Source organism: Tupaia chinensis, unplaced genomic scaffold (genome assembly GCF_000334495.1).
Source record: "Tupaia chinensis unplaced genomic scaffold, TupChi_1.0 Scaffold000063_1, whole genome shotgun sequence".
Lineage (NCBI taxonomy): Eukaryota > Metazoa > Chordata > Mammalia > Scandentia > Tupaiidae > Tupaia > Tupaia belangeri.
In genome coordinates this window covers 3,800,954-3,823,095 of record NW_006159521.1, presented here as the reverse complement: position 1 = coordinate 3,823,095, position 22,142 = coordinate 3,800,954, and the positions used below count along the sequence as shown (strand labels likewise).

Sequence of the window (22,142 nt, the reverse complement as noted above, 5' to 3'; positions counted from 1 at the left end):
CATTGTACGCAAGAAAAAAGACCAAATTTTATTCTACTTTTCAGACTACTCAGACTCTAACTTCCCTAAATATCATTGCCTGTTGACACAATGGCATATTTTATCAAATTTAAAACAGTTATAAGTTGTTTCATAATTTTTAGGTTCCATCACCAAAAAAAAAAAAGAGTGTTGCGATTAAACTGTCAGATTACTAATACTATATTTCCTATTTTCAGAGATGTTAAAATATGAAATAAATCTGCTGACATGGAACATGTCGCTCAAACTGCATATATTTCCTCTAGACCTGAGAGCTGCAAATAACAGCAGCTATCTATAAGAGGATTCTCATCTTATTTCTGCTACAGAAATGTGCTGTGTATGCAAGGTAACGTTACTTAAGGACCCAGCTTTCTACCAGCACAGCGACTTTATGTGCACGTTTATCAGAGCTGGAGGGAAACACGTGCACACGCACCACACCCACAGAGATAACAACTGCGGGAAAAATAAAGGGGCAAGTCCGGTTTTCTCCTCATTTCCCTGAATGCAATTATACCTAAGGCTTACCTACCATGTGGCTTTTTGGCACATGAAATATATCTAGTTTCAACTTGAATGTATCCTAAGTGTAAAATATACTACAGGTTTCAGAGACTTAAGGGGAGGGGAAAAAAAGATGTAAAAGAGTTCTTTATAATGTTTTACTCTGATTATATGTTGGAAGTTTTTTTAAGCATTAAGCTAAAAAATGTTATTAGAGTTAATTTCACCTTTTTCTCCTTTGCTAACTAGCTGCTATTTCCAAGATCTGAAACTATAAAAATAACTTGCATTATATCTTTATTGGGCCAGCCTGGCTAAAAAGTTCACTTAGCTTAGCCTCCGGTCCTCCTCGGACTTCTAGTTCTCCAGGGATGCTACCCAAACTCTCTGGGAAACAAACAGGGGAAAAAAAAAAAAGCTGCCCACATGTTTGTTCTAAAAACTGATAAACAAGGCCAGCTTAGTATAAAACAGTCATGTGCAGTTCAGGCGAAGCTGGATCCTACAGAAGACCATGAGTTCCACTCCCCAGGTTGACCATCACATGCCAGGCATATGCACCTGTGATTCTCGTTGGCTAAAAAGGCTGGGGTGGGTCACCATGAGACCATGTTGAGAGTACTTGTCTTTCTCTGTCATTCTCATGAAACATTTTTTTTTAATTAAAGAAATAATTTTTTTCTTCCAAATTACTGCCATAGGGCACAAGTGCTCACAGGAGAGAGAATGTGAAAAATCACCCCATGGGAAAATGGATACAATCCAATCCCTTCTTCCGTTATTCTCTCAGGATTTGGGGCATGCATGCACACGCACCTGGCATGATTTTCAAGCCACTAGGTCTGGTACTTGAACCGTGGTCAGTCATGTGGGAGTCCAGCACCCCAATCACTGTGCCAACCACAAGCCCCAAGAAATAATTTTATTTTTTTTGGAGAGGTTTTTGCTAGAGGGCACATGCACTCACCAGAGAGACAGAGAGAGACACAGAGACAGAAAGTGAGAAATCACCCCCCAGGGAGGATGGCCATGCCGCAATCCCTTCTCCTCCATTCTCCTCTCGGGATCCTGGGCACACACGTACACGCGCCCGGCGTGAGTGTAAGACACCAGGTCTGGGACTCGAACCTCAGTCGACTACGTGGGAGTCCAGCAACATAGCCATTACGCTAACTGCTGGTCCCCCCAAGAAATAAATTTTAATGTAAGAGTCTCTGTTATTAAAAACTGATGAGAGGGACCAGCAGGTAGCATAGTGGTTAGGGTGTTGGACTCCCACATGGCTGACTGCAGTTTGAGTCCCAGATCTAGTACCTTGCCTTTTCACTTCCCCTCCCTCTCTCCCTGCTATCCTCCCTCCCTTCCCCTCTTTCTGGCAAGTGCACATGCCCTGCAGCAAATCATAAATAATAATAAATAAAACTAAAAATTTTTTTAAAACTGAGGAGAGAAAAACACATTAAAACCCCCATCAACAATTATGAATTTTATGGAAATAATGTCATGCATTACATTTTGATAAGATACTCCACCATATATTTAAAAAAAAAATTCAATGTAGGAAACTATCACTTAAATTTCAAATTTATTTCATAAAAAAAAAAAAAAAGATTTAAAGAGTGAAATGTCAACATAATGAACCAAAAGAACCACCAGACCATTACGAAAGGAGTGATCACAGAAGATAGCAGCAGTGACGGTTCAAGCCTTGTCAAAGCTAGGAAGGTCCATCTGGATCTCACCTGAGGCTTGGTCAGTTCAATGGCAATGTTTTGTACTTCTATGTTCCAATCCAGCTTTGGTGTTTTAAGTTCTGTTTCTGCGTAAGGATTCATGTAGAGTTTTGCAGAGGCTGATATTGGCTGGAAAACTTGTGTCACATGAGAAAACAGAACGTATGTTTATATGCTTTTATATATTAACAACTGTAAATAATTATGAGAACACTGTTACTCTAAAAGTAAAGAAAAATGATCAAAAATCTGTATAAGAAAATCACTACCTTAATATATTCAAGTATTTATTCGTCTGCAGAAATCTGATTGTAAAGTCAATGGTTAAAGTGGAATCCACGGTGGAAATTGGACTCCTTATGGTTCTAGGTAAGAAATGTGCAAAACCCAACCTATTCTTGATTATTCACAGTATGCATGAAATTAGGCTTCTCTTTCTTGGACAATATATTTAATTATTTACTACTCATTAAATATAACACAGGGACCAGCAGATGGTGTAATGCTTATGTCACTGGACTCCTGTGTGGTTAACCATGGTTCAAGTCCCAAACTTGGCAGCCTGGAACTCACACTGGGCACATGTGTGTGCACGCCCAAATCCTAAGAGGAGAATGGAGGAGGGACTGCAGTGTGGCCGCCACCCCACAGGGTAATATCTCACTTTCTGTCTCTGTCTCTCCAGCAAGCTCATGTGTCCTATAGCAAAAATCTGTCTCAAAAAAAATAATATTAATAATAATAATAATACAAGGAAGAAAAGAAAATCAGGATAATCTGTCTTTCTTTTAATTTTTTCTTTTTTATGTTTTTTCCATAGGGTAACGTGTACTCAGCAGGGAGAGGCAGTGAGAGGGATTGCCACAATCCCTTCTCCTCCATTCTCCTCCTGGGATTTTGGGCACACATGCAAATGACCCAGCATGATTTTCAAACTGCCAGGATTGGGCCTCAAACCGGGATTCAGCCATGTGGGAGTCCAGCACTTTAACATAACTACCACAGCATCTGCTCACCCCATCTCTGTCTTATTTAATCACTAGCAGAATTTAGGTACAGAATCATGAATAAATCTCATTTACATAGAAAACTGCTCACCACTTTGATTGTCACAATGATCCTTGTATACATAATCTCATAATCAAATAAGGAAATATTTGAGTTTGAAAAACAGTATAAAAAGGACACAATGAAGGCAGAGGTAAGGTAATAAATTTTACCTATGAATAGTATTAACACTACCTAAGTAGTAATATCTTATGGCAATCACAATTTGCATAAGATTGCAAAAAATGTCTTAACTGATTAACAGGTTATTTATAAATGGAAAATGTCTAAAAATAAAGTAGAGCTTTCTAAACAAGTTCTTTCACCAGCGAAAGAAGTGCTTTCACATACAGGCAGCAGTTGGCGACTCTGCCATTAAACAAAGGGGTTTATGAACAGAAGAAAGGGCCAGCTATCATCTGATGGCAATCACTACAAAACAACGTACAGAAAACAAGTGTGGAGCCGGCAGGTGACAGGGTGGTTAAGGCATGTGGCTGAGTCCTGGATCTGGCAACTTGCTTTCTTTTTTTTTTTTTTAGGTTTTTGCTATAGGGTGCATGCGCTCACCAGACAGACAGACAGAGACATAGAGACAGAAAGCAAGAAATCACCCCCCAGGGGGGATGGCCATGCCGCAATCCCTTCTCCTCCATTCTCCTCTTGGGATCTTGGGCACACACACACACGCCCAGCGTAAGTTTTAAGCCACCGGGTCCGAGACACGAACCGCAGTCGACTACGTGGGAGTCCAGCGACATAGCCATTACGCTAACTGCTGGTCTCTGGCAACTTGCTTTCTCACTTTCCTTTTCTCTCACTGTCTCTCTCTGGTTAACTTCAAAAAAATAAAATAAAATAATGATAACAAATAAAATTAAATTAAAATAATCTTAAAAAAAGTAAACCAAAGTAAACCAGCTATATGGAACACAAGAGTAAAAGGGCATGAATGTTGAGAACAAACAAAAAGGGGCCCCCCAAGTAAAAACAAATCCATACTTCTTTAGGAAAAAATGGAGAAAACCAATGGGATTAGTAAATATCAGTAAATAAGCAAGCAACTTTATCAAGGACCTTTAAAATAAGTGAGACTGGAGGCCAACAGGTGGCATGGTAGTTAAGGCGCTGGACTCACACATAGCTAACCATGGTTCAAGTACCAGACCTGGGAGTTTGCTTTCTCACTTTCCATCTCCCTTTCTCTCTGTGTCTCTCTCTGGCCAAATTAAGTAATAGTAATAATAATAATAAATAAATAAAAGTAAATAAAATAATTCTTTAAAAAAAAAAGATGAGACTGCCAAAAAGTAAAAACACTCACTTTAAAGAAAGAAAAAAATGTCCAGAGTGGCTGGTTTATCGTAACACTACAATGGTGACATGCAGGGGTGACCTGAATACCAACACATCAGAAACATAGTTTTTAGGGGGTTTTTTAAGAGAGATTTTTGCCATAGGGTGAATGTACTTGCTATAGAGAGAGACTGAGAGACAGAAAGCAAGAAATCATCCTCCGGGGAAGATGGCCATGCTGCAATCCCTTCTCCTCCTTTCTCCTCTCAGGATTTGGGGCGCACATGCACATGCACCCTGTGTGAGTCTTAATCCACCAGGACCAAGACTCAATCCCCAGTTGACTACATGAGAATCCATAAACTTAACCATTATGCCAACTGATGGTCCCAACCCAGTTATTTTTGTTAAAGAAAGAAAACCTAAATCCTAAAACCAAGAATATGACAAGAAGAAAACATGGACATCAAAGGCTAGCTGTGAGGCATTAACTTCAGCTGGACTAGCATTCTATCTTATTCTCTAGCAGTGTATGTATTATAACCTAATCCGACATAATTAGTTATAATCCAAACATTATGTATCGTAGAACTAAGACACAGCTCTATCCATCATGGTGCAGGGGTGAAGCCACATGGAATATCAGGATGTGGTTGCCAGGTCAACCTGTATGTACTGGGCACACATGTGTCCAGGATCCTGATGGGAAGGGCTTGGGGAGAAACACAACGTGAAGCTCTGCTAAGGGTCCTTGTCTTTCTCTCTTTCTCTCTCTGCCTTATGAAAGATATAAACTTTTGGCAGGGGGTGGGGGGAGTTTCTAGGGTATAAAATTGCATTTGTCCAAATAACTACTGAGCAGAGCTCATGCTGTGCACAGAAAGCCAGAGCCTACATGGCCGACCACATTTCCAGTCCTGGCCCTGACAACTAGAAACTACACCAGGTGCATGTGCACGTGTGCTCAAATCCTGATGGGGTGGGGAGAGATGGAGGGAAAGGACTGAGGTGTGACCACCCCTCACAGAGACGATTTCGCATTCGCTAGTGCTCGCTCTGTCACTCACTCTCTCTCTCTCTGGCAAGCACATGTGCCCTCTGGCAATTTTTTTTTAATTCTATTAAAAATATCTCTAACAGAAAAAATATATTAAAATGCAGCATTTTATTCCATGTTTCTCTCTATGATAGGATAAACTTTTACCATTACTTACTGTATTGATGGTTTAAGGATATATTTCTACTTGTACGAATTTCACTTTTCAGCTGATCCTAAAGAAAACATTTTAATTACATGAGAAATAAAAAAGAAAATGCACACATATTCAGCCACACACACAAACAAAAAAAAATCTTGGTTCTTACATCAATATCTTTATTTCTTTTTTTGTGACCGGTAGTCCATAAGAAAAATATACTGGGCATTACTTACAGCTTTATTTCTTTAGTATAAAGACACAGAAGCAGTTAATTTAAATTTTTTTAAATATCTAGAAACACATAGGATTGTACTTCCTTCTGACTCTCGGGGAAAAAAACATATATACATATACATTCATGAAATGCGATCTCAAACACTTTCTAGTTAAAGGCAAATTATTCATTGTAGTATTTTTCTGAGAACCAAGAGCTAAAACCTTAAAATTAATCCAGTTCAGAAAATACAACTGACATTCCTTTCTCCTTTAAGTAAATAAATACAACTATGATTTGTTTAGCAAATTAAAAGTTGAGAATTAGTCTTCTACCAGTCAGAAAATTATCATCACAAATGCTTAAAATATTTGCCACAGATATGTGCTTCAGATTTCAAAGGGATCATCTTTCTTTAACATAATCATTTAGTAATGAAGTAATAGTTCTTATACAAAATGTCACAATGTAACAAGAATATCTTCAAAATGAAAGTGTAAAAAAAACTCAAATGCAGTTTTAATTTAATAGTATAGCTGTTTCAAGTACAAACTGAAATTACCAAGATCTGTTCCCTTGATCCCTGGTAAGACATGCTGCAGTTCACGTTCCAGTAGGCACTAAGACTATCGAGCCGTATAAGCTGTAAAGAGAAGTAAGACTGGTCAAACCACCAACACACTGAAATCAGGCATCGATCTTAAAGGATTATTACCATGTTTACCTCTCCAAAAACTACCTGACTGCCACTGTGAGCCTTTAAAGGAAATAAAAGAATGCAAAAATAGGGAGAAATATATTTATGTTATTCATAGACTTTATTTAATACATTGAGTCAAATATTTGCTAAATTGCACTTCCAGGAGCACCATTTAAAACGTATGCATTGATCCTTTTATCAAATATTAATTGAGAATTTAGGGCTTCAGAGACTCTGAAAATGTTTGCTGAGTAAGGAAAACATGATCCCTCGGGCAGATATAAAAGACTATTTCCAGGGGAGAGGTGGTAGGAGAGGTTCCTATGATCAACAATATACATACTAAATATCCCTCTTGGAGATGCACTATTTGCTATTATTTTAAAAGTATAGCTTAAAACAAAAATGTAGGGTTTTTTCTAATGAAACATACCTGCTTAATTATATATAGTTTAATACTTTCTTTAACCAGTAATATTTTTTAAGAGGATTTTGCTATAGGGCACATGTGCTCGCCACAAAGACTGAGAGACAGAGAGACAGAAAGTGAGAAATCACCCCCCAGGGGGGATGGCCACGCACAATCCCTTCTCCTCCATTCTCCTCTCAGGATCTTGGGCACGCACACACACGCACCCGGCGTGAATTTAAGCCACTGGGTCCAGGACTTGAACCGCAGTCGATTAAAAGTATAGCTTAAAACAAAAATGTAGGGTTTTTTCTAATGAAACATACCTGCTTAATTATATATAGTTTAATACTTTCTTTAACCAGTAATATTTTTTAAGAGGATTTTGCTATAGGGCACATGTGCTCGCCACAAAGACTGAGAGACAGAGAGACAGAAAGTGAGAAATCACCCCCCAGGGGGGATGGCCACGCACAATCCCTTCTCCTCCATTCTCCTCTCAGGATCTTGGGCACGCACACACACGCACCCGGCGTGAATTTAAGCCACTGGGTCCAGGACTTGAACCGCAGTCGACTACATGGGAGTTCAGCAACAGCCATTACGCAACTGCTGGTCCCTAGCCAATAATATTTGACTAGAGAATATTTTTCCAACATCTAGTAATATCTCAATTACCCACCACTTCATAAAATAACCACCGGAGAAATATTAAATTGTGTTGTTTCCTCACTTGAGAGATGACAAACCTAAACCTCAGAATGGCACGCCATTAGAGATGGCCACACAGTAAGTAGAGCCAGAACTAGACCCTAGGCTAACACTCAACGGCACATTCTTCTACATCGGGGTTTCTTCATGAAAATGAACTGTTCGCACATAGGAAACTAATGAGCAATTTTGATTCGGGTATATACCTTGTATATAATTTTTTCTGCTTCATTTAATATGCATGGAGTCCAATGTTCATTTGCAGTCTAAAAGGAAAAAAAAAAGTAATTGTGAAATGTGGACTATATGTCCCGTAATGGTGCTCTAACATCAGTAAATTGTAAAAAAATAACTTAGGAGTAAAAGGCAGCTAGCTAGTGCTGACTGTTAGCTGTGTTCCTTTACAATCACGCACGCCTTCACAAGTATACACCCTGGGAAAGGTGTCCTAGGAGATTTCACTGCTGCGTGAACATCGCAACGTACACACCAATCCTGAACGCATAGCCTACGATATACCTGTATTCTATGGCACACTCTCATGGGGATGCCACCAAATACGCAGTCCACAGCTGACCAAAATTTATATTTATATAGTAAAATTAAAGAAACAATGAAAAAGGCTTGAAGAAGTTCTAACTTAACTGAGTCTGCTCATTCGGAAAATAATTAATAGGCTGCTATCTGTCTAAATTGTGGCAATAACTGGGTATGAATAAAAACTGAGATCCACCCTATATGATAGTAAAGAAGGTTCTTAAAATGATTATTATAAAGCAGAAAAACAGGAGAATATGGAAATCACAGCATGATCACGATTCTAGAAGCTCAGTGTAGTCAGCAATGCCAAACACCAAGTTTATTCGGCAGAAGGAGTGATATTAACTTGTCAAAAAAAATTTCGGCTCAGTATCCACTGCATGGGGAGTAAGCGGGAGGTGAGGACAGAAGGACAGCAAAGGTAGAAAATCCTCTCCAAGGGTCTGGACAGTCAGATGGGGATTAGGTGGGCATGATTAAGGAGAAGCTTTAGTATTTTGCTGCAAAGGAGAGACTCGAATGTGTTTAAATACTTACAAGAAGGAATGGAGGAAGCAAGAGAGAAAGGGAGAAAGAACAGAGTTGAAGATTTAGCAAAAGGGAGAGAACTCAGCGGAAAGAAAGAAGAAAAGGAGGCAGAGAGGGCAGCAGGCAGGGAGGGAATAGAGTCCTGAGGACATGGGGCGGGAAGCCATGCAGAGAGAAGTAGACCAGATCAGAGGGGGGAAGATTACTATAGACGAAGAGTTACACTGTGATCGGAAAGAGAGAGAACAAAGCAGGATGGATACAAAAGAGGTAAGTTTGCTATTTTTGTCAGTATAATAGACACTGAAGTTGTAGAGGCAGGGAAAATGAGGGAGAAAATGTGCCAAGTGCTAAGTGTATAAAGCATTTAATCATCACAAGAACTGGACGCATACACGACAGAAATTTCACTTCCCCTACTTTTTCCACATGTTTAAGATACAGCTTTTAGTTCTTTTAAACTGTCTGATACTGTTACTTTGATAGTAGTTACATAGAAAGAACTCAAAATAGTGATAAAATATAATAAAAAATCACTAAAAATGTTAAATTCCACAAAAGCCATAATGAAAAAACACATTACCAAAAAAAAAAAAATAGCTATTTGTAGAGATAGCTTATTTTAGGCAAGTCACTGTATGGCTTTAGAACAGTATTTTACCAGTCCCACAGAAATTGTGAGAAGGCAACATTACCAATAGACTAAGTTCTCCCAACGTGACACCAAATGACAGAGGCCGCTTGGGATCGGTGACCTAGGAAAGCAGAAACGGTGATGTTAAAACACACTGATGGTGAGGGTGAACCCACGCTCTGCCCTTCACAATAAGCACCAGAAGGGACTACTTTGACAGCAGGTCACACAGTCCAACGCATTTGTGGGAAGGAAGGAGAGCAGTGACGCGGCTAAGATGACCCCTACTGTGTAAGCTTGACACTAATATGGGACCTTCTGAGTAAAACTCTTTTTCTTAACAGAAGTAAAAAAGACTCACCTACTATGACTAACAAACTCTTCTCTAGATAGTAAAAAAAATAATTAAGCTGGACCAATGGCCTGGTAGTTAAGGAAGCCAGATTTCACATGACCAAATGCAAGGTTCAAACCCCAGCCCTGGTGCCTGAAAAGCCACACTGGGGGCATTAGGATGGAGAATCAGATGAGAAGGGACTGTTGCATGACCACACCCCAGTGTAGGGTATTTTCTTGTTCTCCTTCTCTTTTTGTCTCCTGGCAAGTATACATACCCACTGAAAAAATGAGGGAGGGAAGTCTTTTTATGGGTATCATTGAATATGTTCTTCACAAATAAAAAAGGGTGTTTCAGATAACACTGCCACTGAATCAGCATTTAAGGTGTTCATACTTAAAAATGTAAACTCTCTCTTTAAAACTTTAATTTTTTTTACACTTTAAAAATGCTTTAAGAAAAACTTCAGATTCTCAATACTCGATTTTCTCATTTCCCCGAGTCTGCGCATGTTAAACTTCTGTTGTATTTCTGATCTTCAAATCTATTCACGGTGATCAAACTGCACCACGATGTACAGTCTCCGTGTTAGATACCTTAAAGGTGTTCAAACGTCACACACAACAGTTTGCTCATGGCAAAAATTAGGGACACTAGGGAGAGAGACAAGGTAGAACCTCCCATTGGATTGTCTGGAAAATCATAACAGATTTTTGCATAGAAAAATACACATGACTTCCCAGACAATCTAATCGATCACCCAGCTGGGCCCCAGCATTTAGTCCCAGGAACCCTTCTCAAACAGAGAAGTGCATGCCGTGGTACAGTTTAAAAGCACAAATAACTTTATCAGCCTCATTTTTAATTAATGTTTGATATGTGTGACATCGGATTTGAGGCAAACATTCTCCTTTATCCCCACATTCATCTTTTATACCTACAGATAACTACTTCAAAAAACTGCAGCTATTTCAGGGGGAACTCTGACGATGCACGGCTCCTCCACTGCTAATGCTCTGCTCATAAACTACTACTGTTATCAAATGAGCATCTTTCTGACAAATCACCCCAGTTTCCCTATCCCACGTCTTACACTGTATTCATTATCCTTCTAGGTGCAATAATTAGGTAATCTACATCCAAAGAGGCATGATAAAAGTAAGAATCCTTGACTCTTTTTAGTTTTTTTTTTTTTCCCTTTTAGGTTATTTTAATACATGGACACTCCTCCCTTAACAAGCAAGTTATGTTCCTACAAAGAGGTCATTATGTGAACCAACTGATAAGCAGCTTACAGATGGATGTCCTGTGGTGTGTCCTGTCACCACGGGGTATGCAATTTTTTTTAAATTACTTTAGGGACCAGCAGGTGGCGAGATGGTTAAGGTGCTGGACACTCCCACATGGCTGACCACGGTTCAAATCCCGGACCTGCCTTGCTTTTTCACTTTCCCTCTCTCTCTCTCTCTCTCTCTGGTGAAATTAAATTTTAAAAAAATTTTAAAAAAAGAATAAAATAAAATAATTCTAAAAAATAATTACCTTATTTCATTTATTATTCTCCAATTGTGTTACAGGGCATACATGCTCACCAGAAAGAGAGAGAGAAAGTGAGGCAGCAAGCCTCCAAGTCCAGGACTCGAACCATGGCCAGCCATGTAGGAGTCCAGTGCCTCAACTACTACCCCACCTGCTGGTCCAAGTTGCATTTTTCAGTAGATACCATGTGACACCACACTAGAATAATGTAATTCTATGCATACAAAACTCACATATTACATAAGGACCAAAAAGCAACAAGACATACCACAATGCAATAGAAAATCTGGCATAACCAATTTTATTTTAAATACCATCATGGGTGGAAACTAAAAGTACAAATTTATAAACAAAATATGTTGTCTCATGTGACTGTGAATGTTTTTTTGCAGTAAATACTAACCTATTGCACGAGGGAAACACAGGCTGGGAAGGGGACCCCTGCACTGGAGGAGTGGCCGTAAGTCCAAGAAGTCATGACACTGGGAGGTCAGTAAGGAGTGGCTGCATTTTGTAGGACAGTAACATAAATGTGATAGATGCTATTTGTCCCACTCCTGTACCAGTCTGTATTCCCTTTTTTAAAGGGAAAGAAACAGGGCCCAGCATATGGCATAACGGTTACATTGCTGGACTCCATGTAGTTGATTGTGACCTGGTGGCTTAAAACTCACACCAGGCCTGTGTTCATGCATCCCAAAATCCCCAGAGGAGAGATGACTGTGGTGTGAATATCTCCCCTGGGGGGTGATTTCTCACTTTCTGTCTCTCTTGCAAGTAAGTGCACGTGGCTTATAGCGAAAATCTTAAAAAAGAAAAAAGAGAAATAAAAAGGAAGAGAAATAAAGTATCTTTCTTATTGTACTTGGGCAATAAAAAGTTTAAGTTATCACAAAGTTTTCATTCAATAATATGCCATTAGTTTTTTGTTATTTTTAAAATTTGTGTGTGGATATCTGCTGTGTGTGTGTGTGTGTGGGGGGGTGTCTGTAGACAGGACCTCCGTATGTCACCACCCTCCTGCCTCAGCCTCCCCAGCTGCTGAGACTATCAGAACCAGAACCTGCCATCGCACCTAGCATTCAGGAGGGGCCAGAAATTAAATCTGGTCCTTCCACACGGCCTTAGCCTGCCAAGCAAAAGCACGCAGCACATATTACCATGACCAGGTCTAATTTTATTTCGGACTGAAAAAAATAATAACTGTATTTACTGATAAGTTCCAATGTCTTGCTTTGACATATTTATATTAATATGTTGTGGAATGATTGAACCAGTCTAATTGATATATCTATCACCTCACGTACTTATGTTTTTATAGTAAAAACATTTTTTGGTTTTTCTTTTCTTTGTTTTTTACGTTTCTGCCATGGGTGTGTGCACTTGCCAGAGAGAGACAGCGAAAGGAAAGTGAGAAATCATGCCTGGGGATATTGCAGCTCTGCAATCCCTTCTCCTCCATTCTCCTTCTGGGATTTGGGGCATGCATGCACACACACACCTGGCATGTTTTTCAAGCCACTAGGTCCAAGATTCAAACCATTCAGCCATGAGGGAGTCCAGTGTCTTACCCATCATGCCACCTGCTGGCCCCAGAATGTCCTTCTTAAAGGCTGAATAGTATTCCATAAATACCACTTTTTTTTAAATCCATTCAACTGTGGATAAGCACCTCGATTGTTTTCATATCTTGGCTGTTGTAAATACACCACAACGAACATGCAAATATAAATCTCTCTCCAACATACTTATTTCAGTTCCTTTAGATAAATACCCAGAAGAAGGATTGCTGGATCATGTAATAATCCTAATTTTTGCTTTTTTTTAGGAACCTCTACACAGTTTCCAAAATACCTGTAGAAATTTAAATTCGACCAACAGTGTACAAGGATTCCCTTTTCTCTGTATAGTTTTAACAATAATTCTTCTACTTCCATACATTGAATACATTTTATATTCTTAAGTGTGTCATAAAGGGTACTTAAGATTCAGGTTTTATTTTTCTTTTAATTTTCCAGAAGGCATGTATACTTGATTGACAAGAGAAAGAGAGAGGGTGAGGGGGAGACAGCAGTTAGCCAGTGTCCTATGTCGCTGGACTCCCATGTAGTCGACCACGGTTCGCGTCCCGGACCCGGTGGCTGAAAACTCACGCCGGACACGTGTGTGTGAGTGCCCAAGATCCCGAGAGGAGAATGGAGGAGAAGGGATTGTGGCGTGACCATCCCCCCTGGGGGGGGATTTCTCGCTTTCTGTCTCTATGTCTCTGTCTGTCTGGTGAGCACACACGCCCTATAGCAAAGAAAACCTCTCCAAAAAAAAAAATAAAAGAGAGAGGGAGAGGGAAAGGAAGGAAGCACCACTCCATGAGGAGTGGCCATGCCGTAATCCCCTCTCCACCTTTCCCTCCTTTCGGGCACGCACGAATACACCCAATGTGTTCTTCCAAGCCACTGGGCCTGAAACTCGAACTGCAGGATCGGCCACATGGGATCCAGCAGTCTTAACCACCAGCCCATGAAACCCAGTGCAAGCTTCCATTTTTTTTTTAAATTTTTTTATTTTTAATTTTATTTGTTATTATTTTATAAATGTGACGAGAGGAGAAAGAGAGAAAGTGAGAGGAAGCCACCAAGGCTGAGACTCAAAACATGGTCGGCCATGTGGGAGATCAGTACCTTAACCACCATGCTCCCTGCCAGCCCCTCCTCATCTTAAATGTAAAATTGGGCACAATGTGCATGAAGGTGGAAAAGTAGGAGAGGTTTGGGGGAAAAAGAAAGATTAAACAACACAAGAATGTATGTAAAGCAGTGGAAATGGTTATGGAATAGTGTACCATAGCAGAGTAAATATGTTACTGATCATTTCTGTAATTCATACTTCAAAAAGAAAAACTAGTGCGACGACTATGGAATGTGCACATGATGCTCAATATCAAGGAAGATGAACACATCTATACCCTGGACAGGATGGTACACACTACATGCACGCTTCGAGAAACCACACTGCACCCTACAAAGATGGGCAACAATGACATGTAAACCAAAAATCAAACTTTTATATTTTTAAAAGGTTCTTTAAAATACTCTAAAATTTAGAACAGATTATCCATATACGGCTATCCAGCAATACCATAAAGTACACATTTAATAACTAACTTAGACCAAATAAACTAAAATTACTTACATCATCTTCATATTTAATGTGAATGTCTGTGATTTTTACTTGTACATTTTTTATTACTTGAGTGGCCAATTTTTCCAAAAATGTATCTTTTTTGGCTTCTTTTGGCTTATCTATAAAAAAAGAGAGAAATACAAGCTCAGAAGTTGAAATTCTCATGTACTTCATAGTCAAAGATGAAAGGACAGCTACAGTACTACTTAACGAAAATTACAGCCGAAGTGTCCTTATTTTAGATTTATTTTAGATTTTAATATGCTTTCCCAACTTAACATTTATTTTGCTATTACAATGTTATCTAATATTCATTTTACCTTCTAAGACAGAAATCAAGCGGCAATGTGTATAAACAACACATGGCATAAAAACTACTTTTACCTACCTTTTGAGCGATCAAGACCTTTAAAAGGTTTCTTAAAATGTTTTTTGTGCTTTTTACGTTTACGTCCTTCTCAGTGGAAGCGTTTTAGTGAGAAAAGGATAAAATTCAAGTTAGCAGACTAGAGGACAGAAAAGAAAACAAGAGATTTCTTCCTGATAGCAAAGTTCAGTATAATTCACCTTACCTTATTCTAAACTGGCCTGATATTTCAACACAAACACAAATTCACAAACTTTCTTTTGTCTAGCATAACCTTCTTTAATCTAGAAAATAACATGCCAGGTGCGATGAGACAAAAATTGGATCCACCTGCAAAGCCCTTTTAATTATTTATGACATCATAATACAAATTTTCCCTTTAACTTCAACATTACCAAAATATTGGAAATGTAATAATGTCTTTATAAAACCTTCAGAGCAAGGTTTGGCACACATGTGGCAGGGACACAAATGAAATGAACAGGGAGGGTGATGAGAGCTGATTTCTGTGGATGATATGCCTCCCAAGCAAAATTATTCAGTGACTTGGTGACATAATGCCTATCAAAGGGGCATAAAATGCACATTAAACTGTACGTGGAATAAGCTTAGAGGTTCCTTTTAAACCCCATCCTCTTTCATTTTGCACTCCCTCACTGCACTGGCATTTACCAACACTCGTGTAACTCAACTTTCAAATCTTTGTATTCCACTGCTTACTGACATCACCTCTAGGGAGAATGTGAGGCGGTCCCCACTGTCTCATAGCCTCTACTCTCCATCCTCAGCTCCTACTAAAGATCCTTCCACACCGCTACCAGAATGATGTCTTCCAGAACACGACTCCCAGCCTGTTAACCCTCTGCTCAAAGTTACTTAAAGGTTTTCTGCAGCCTGTTTACACGACACAGAAAATCCTTCTGTGACCTGACCCCTCCTCCCCGCCATTCTAGCTCCTGTCACTCATCTTTGTACTGGATACCACATAGACATTATTGATACTGTCCAAACAAGCCACGTCCTAGTGTGTGCTGCTTCTACACGTCATTGCCTGAACTCAGAATATTTATGTCAGCGCTCAAGTTCTTCACCGAGCGAACTCATAGGAGGCTCCCAAATCTCAGGTCTCATCTCTGAAGTTATTCACCAAGCGAACTCACAGGAGGCCCCAAACACAGCATTACCTGTACAGAGCCTTCTTCAACCCCTCTAAGTACTCCAGGGCCATATCTTACCCAGAATTCTATTGAACAGTGATCACACTGATTTTTAAGTGTGTGCTCAACTGTCTTGCCATCATCCAGGTGGCTTCATCAGGATAGGGATTATCTAATATCTGGGTATATTAAGAAGCACATAATACTGATCCATCAGATGAATCAAAAAGATCTATATTTGAACATATACAGATAAACAATATATAAGCTCAAGGTCACACATATTTGAGAAAGTATATGTGAAACCCAGTTTAAAATTTTAATTTGTTCTTCTTTGATATATTAAAGCAAATTGTCCTGTCACTACAAAAATTAAGGACCAAATCCTTAATTATGAGAATAAAATCTTGAGTTTAAAGAATAAAATATTTTATAAATATGCACAGATTCTGGATGGTGTTATTACTGGCATTTCTTGCCATAGTGACAGTCCCTGACTATTCATTAATAAATAAAGCATACTTTTAAAAACTTTTAAAGAAGCGCCATTTGAAAAGAAACAAGATAGACCAGACTAGCCATGAAAATCACCCCCTTGTAAGAAGCTTTCAGAGACAGGTCCCGCTGCCTGGTTTCCACCCTCTCCGTGCCTGGCCTGTTATCTTTCTGTGTCACGTGTGTTTTACGCCATGTCTTTTATCTCAATGTTAGATGCACCATGTTTAAACCTCTCCAAAGCGTCCAGTCTAACTTGTGTGCTACATAGCTCTTTACAGAAACCTTCTAAATAATTCTGATGAATATGATTCTCAGCCATGCTGTAAAGAAGTCCTCCAACAGTTTGGTCTCAGGATCCCTTTAATACACTTAAAACCTGAGGATTCTAAAGAGCTTTTTATTTGTGTGGGCTATAACTATTGCTATGTTTCATATGGAAATAAAAACTGAGGTTTTTAAAATATCAATTCATTTAAAAATAGTAATAAACCATGATATAATAACATAGATAACATGCGGTTATAAAAAACAAATATATTTCACAAACAAAAAGCTATAGTGAGACAAGTGGCTTGGTTTTCTGTAGTGAGAAGAGTGGCTAGGCTTGCTTTACACTCATACAAATCTCTTTCATGTTGGCTTATTAGAAGAGAGCTAGATTCAAGTATATGCTTTTGCCTTCAATCTGTTGAGATAAGTTATTTTGAACAAAATATATGATAAAAATCTGCTACAGACATGCAACTGGAAAAAGGAGCATTTTTCAGGGCCTTTTCATTCAATTATGGATACTACACCCAAACTTAAAAAGTAGAATTGTTTTTTGTTAAGGTTTTTAATAGGGCACCTAAGAGAGATTACGATAGAGAGAGGGAAAGTGAGAAACCTCCCTGACGGAGGATGGCCACACCACAATCCCATCTCCTCCATTCTCCTCTCAAGATTTTGGGCACACATGCACATGTGCCCAGCATGATTTTCATAGTCCTGGGATGCAAACGGTGGTCAGCCATGTGGGAGTCCAGAGCCTTAGCTACCATGCTACCTGCCGGCCCCCAAGCAGAAGATTTATTTAATTTGCATTGTAGAATCTGAACCCCTATAAAAAGAATTTTTCATCCAAATTAAAATCAATTGGTACCACCTGCACTTTAAATGGATCTTTAACACATGTATGACTTTTTATCATGGAAATACAGCTTAAATGAATAATGGACATCTTCTGAATATTGATCCATCTCATTATCTAATATCAAAAGTCACATTTGTTAATATTACCACCAATCTCATCATAAAAGTCTTTAAGTACTAGAAGCTGGAAAGCTCACTGTAATAAACACAAGTTCTTAAAAATTTAAGTTTTTACTTAAAAGCTCCAATTTTATCAATGGCAACAAATATTGCCAGTTGCTTTTACTTGAACTTGTTTTGCTGATGTGTCTATCAAACGCCTAAATCTGAACAATGAATCTGCCCACCATTCTTCCAAGTGAAATGGTTTTCCATGGAAAAAAAGCAGCTAGCTCAGCTGACTGCTCCAACTCTGCACAAGCGCTTTTCCTTGAGATCATCGGCCTACTGCAGTGTACAGAAATGCTTTATGGATACTTTCTCTTTTGTTGCACAAATATAGGAACATGCTCAAGAGCTAATGCTTATTAAAATTAAAATTTTCCCATGATTTCATCAAGAAATTATTAAACAACATGGGGACTTTTTATCTCTTATTGTGAGTGCCCAAAAGTGATTGCCAATAGCTACCTGCTACAGTCTGACTCATGCTAGGGCAGCCAGCAATTTTACACCACACTGCTTTTGCACCAAACCGTGCAAATGTCAACAATGAACAACCAAGCGATGTTATTATTTAAGAGTGTAGACTTTTTGAGAAACCTGCTCTAGAATAAAAATAAAGTTTAAAAAAACTGACACCGAATGAGAAAACCCTTTCAGAAACTGCAAAGAGGGGACTCTCATGGAAAAGCAAGTGCTCACCAACTGAATGAGGAATCAACAAAATTAACAGCCCTTTATTTTACAATCACCAACAGTTTGAATCTCATTTTTTATCCAGTCTGATACACCTGGGGGGGGAGGGGGGAATAACTGTATCAACTGGATTTTCCTTTATAGCCACCCCAGTGGGCTGATTTTTAACAATGTTGCTCAATTACCTTGTGAAATACCTAAAATCGGCTGCTGGAATTCATTTGTATCTCAGAGTTAGGTTATTCCCATAAGAATCAGAAAACACTAGCACTGGCAGACTACAAACAGCTGTTTCAATTACAACCTACACAACCTCTCAGTGACCCAGAGTATCTTTTATTAAACAAAGTAAGCATGTACAAAAAACAGCAGTCACAATAAAGGGGTATTAAAAGAGAAACGGCTTTCCTGGTAATTTCACTTACTCCTGTGAAATCTGACACTCAAATTCGTCTTCCGCTTGTCACAACAAATCTACTAATTAAAGTGTCTAACCACTGAAGTAATTCTATCACAGTGCTTACTTTTTAAATGTCAAAATACAGACCCTGCTTACCATTTATTCAAAACAAAGTTTTACTATGCTGAGTTTTAAAACGTTTCAAAGATCAAATAAATACTGAAAGTATCAAAAATGATTAGTTTAATGTATGTGGTTGATTTCCTAGTATAAAATAGTCTACAATAGTGAGGCTCCAATTTGCCTTTTGTGAAGTTTCAAATTTCAATATGCGGTACAGGGCAGTGGTCTACAGGTGCCTCTGGACCTTCTACATAAGCGCAAAAAATCAGAGAGGGTACGAAAAGAAGCACAGAGAAACATTTCCCATTATGCTTCTAAATAAAGCTCACTCAAAAAGACCAAAAACAAGTTCCATTTTACTGCTTTTTACAAGTCTGAAAGCCATGGCTATAGGAGAGAAAACTGCTTAATTGAAACTGCTATACTAGAGAGCTAAAGTCAAAAAGGCAGTGCAAATTTGAAAGTTAATCTGTGGATCAAATTGTGAGCTTCACAAAGACAGTGAACTGTGTGTGTTCACCCAACATCCGGTACATAAGGAGACAATCGAATACTTAGTGAATGAGTAAACAGCTGCAGGGGGCAGGGAAAAGGAACGATGGTAAAGGTGAAACATGAATTACATTTCCATATTTTCTAAAAGGATGGCACACCATCAAACAGACTCCACTAAAAGCGCAGCATGGATAAAAATATAATTTTTATATAGTCAAATATAACTAACCATGCATACCCACCAGGCTTGACGTCCTTGTAAACAAAGTTTTCCAAGCCATATATGAACTCCCCTGAGTGCACGCCTGCATCCGCACGACAGCAATAACCGAAACGCAAAGCATTTAAAAGATCTTTCATTTCGCATGTAAAATATGCCTAAACTTAATTGCAAAGAATTAGAAATCATGTAACAGGATAAGTAAAACTGAGTGACAGAAAAACTACTTATTTCTAAGGAAATATTCACAGTAACATGCAAATTTTATTTTCGTCATAATAAAACACATGTTCTTAATTTTTAAAACGATCTTGATTTGAGCAAGATAGGCAAATATGAACTATAGCTAATGTCTCATTGAAATCTTCCGTGAATCTTCAAACAGCAAAAATCTGCTATTTTGGTTCTCTTTTTGCCTGATATTTTGCCCATTTTCAGAATGAAATATTACTGTGATGTCAGTTACTGATACAAATTTTAGAACCATTTGAAATGTCCTATTTTAGTGGCATCTGTTCCCATTAAATACACCCTCTGAATCCTTCATAAAAATTCATTCTTGTTCAAGATGGCTATCTTCCATTTCCCTCCCCAAATCCAGCCTAACCTGGGTATCACTGCAAGTTTAACCTCCCTAAATCATAGTTCTGATGAGGTGACTCCCTGGATTTTCAAAGAAAGAAAAAAGAAAATTTGCTGACGTCCTAAGGTTACAGCTCACTACTTCACGGGGTTAGAGTACAGGACCTAGAGCCAGATGAGGTTCAAGTTCTCTAACAGCTGTACCATTCTCTAGCCTGTACCCTAGAGCAAGTTGTTTAACTTCCCGCTTCCTCTGACTGTAACAGGGGAACATCACAGCGCCTATCACAGGGCTAGGACTAAATAAGCTAATTCATACGAAGCATCCTGAAGAGTGGCAAATAGTAAATGCTCAACAGATGCCAGCTGCTATCACTGTCTTACCATTATCGTTACACTTTCAAGTCTCTTCAAACTGACCTAAACTAGCTTTCTGACTTCACGCCCAACTACACTGTACTGAACTCTCAAAACCCTTAGCTACCACTACCAGACACTCTACCTCGCCGCCTTGGCTGACCCGCGATCCAGAATGCCGTCTCTCCGTCTGGCACACTCGGCCTCTAGACCCGGCAGAGATACACACCTGGTCTGCCCTGGTTTCTTCGGCCCAACATGGTATGCTCATTCTCAACTCCCGTTAACCGTCTCTGTACCTCCCTCTGATGGACTCGAAGCTGAAGACATTGCCTTCAAAATTCTGGTGTTTAACCTAGCATTTTATTACCATACAAATCAAACAACTGTAAAAATAAAATACAATGACATTCAGTCTTGAAAGGAATTTCAAAGGTGTATCCAGGGAATCTTAAAAGCTACTAAGGTATGCTCCAACAGAACAAAGGAGCCAACTAAGGAAAGGAAAAAAAGGCAAGGGTCTCAGGAATCAGTGAATTAAACACAGAAGGACAATAAAACCTAGTCCCAGGATGACAACTGTTTATCAGGACTAAAAAAAGACAGCCAACTCAGAGGGAGCACTCCAAGAGACAAGCAGAAGGTGGAGAAGACCAACAGCTGAAAAATAATGACACTCCTATAACAAATTTCATGGAGCATGTGAAAAGAATAAAAAATAAGTTACATAGAAGGCAAACAAACTTTAAAAAGCAATACTGACAAATTCAAGAAAAATAAAGTATTGTACAAGAAACATAATCATAGTATATAATTTGAATTTTGCAGTGAACAATAATTACACTCTCATAGTAATGTTAACTATTGACTAGTAATTGGCCAAAAATTATGATAAGCCCAAGTATAAGAAGATGATGAAGAGGGAATTAGTGTTATTTTATGATTAGCATAACAGGAAGTCCTAATAAATGCCTTACATGAATAAACTAAATGATGACAGAATGCTAATATTGCTAAAAAATATGGCTCCCTTAAAGGAGGGAGTCTGGAGGGTAACCAAGGATAAAAGAAGGGACTGCCATTTTTTACCGTAAGTTTTTTTAACAAAATTATTTGATTTTTAAGTGTCTATTACTTTGATGAAATTAAAAAATTAAATACAGAATCTAGCATTTAGCTTCAAAAGGAATGTAATCATCCTACACACTTTGTAATAGCCTTCCCAGGAAAATAAACTTACTCAAATGAGCTCAAAGGAGAAAAATACCAAGGAATTTATTTTTACAGTTAAGCAAATTCTCTAGAAATATACTCGTAGTTATATTTCAATGTTTTTTTTTTTTTTTTTGGAGAGGTTTT

At 38.6% G+C, this 22,142-nt stretch overlaps 1 protein-coding gene across 1 annotated transcript in view; it reads right to left on the bottom strand.

The window, feature by feature from the left end:
- VPS13C (vacuolar protein sorting 13 homolog C) overlaps nucleotides 1-22,142 on the bottom strand; it is a 203,215-nt gene that overhangs the window by 148,637 nt on the left and 32,436 nt on the right. The window contains exons 6-13 of the mRNA XM_014593070.2: nucleotides 19,867-19,929; nucleotides 14,984-15,049; nucleotides 14,605-14,714; nucleotides 9,601-9,660; nucleotides 8,044-8,103; nucleotides 6,580-6,660; nucleotides 5,819-5,876; nucleotides 2,271-2,398 (exon numbers count right to left, since the gene is read on the bottom strand). Coding sequence (XP_014448556.1) covers nucleotides 2,271-2,398; nucleotides 5,819-5,876; nucleotides 6,580-6,660; nucleotides 8,044-8,103; nucleotides 9,601-9,660; nucleotides 14,605-14,714; nucleotides 14,984-15,049; nucleotides 19,867-19,929 — 626 coding nt within the window. The remainder of the gene's footprint in view (nucleotides 1-2,270; nucleotides 2,399-5,818; nucleotides 5,877-6,579; nucleotides 6,661-8,043; nucleotides 8,104-9,600; nucleotides 9,661-14,604; nucleotides 14,715-14,983; nucleotides 15,050-19,866; nucleotides 19,930-22,142) is intronic.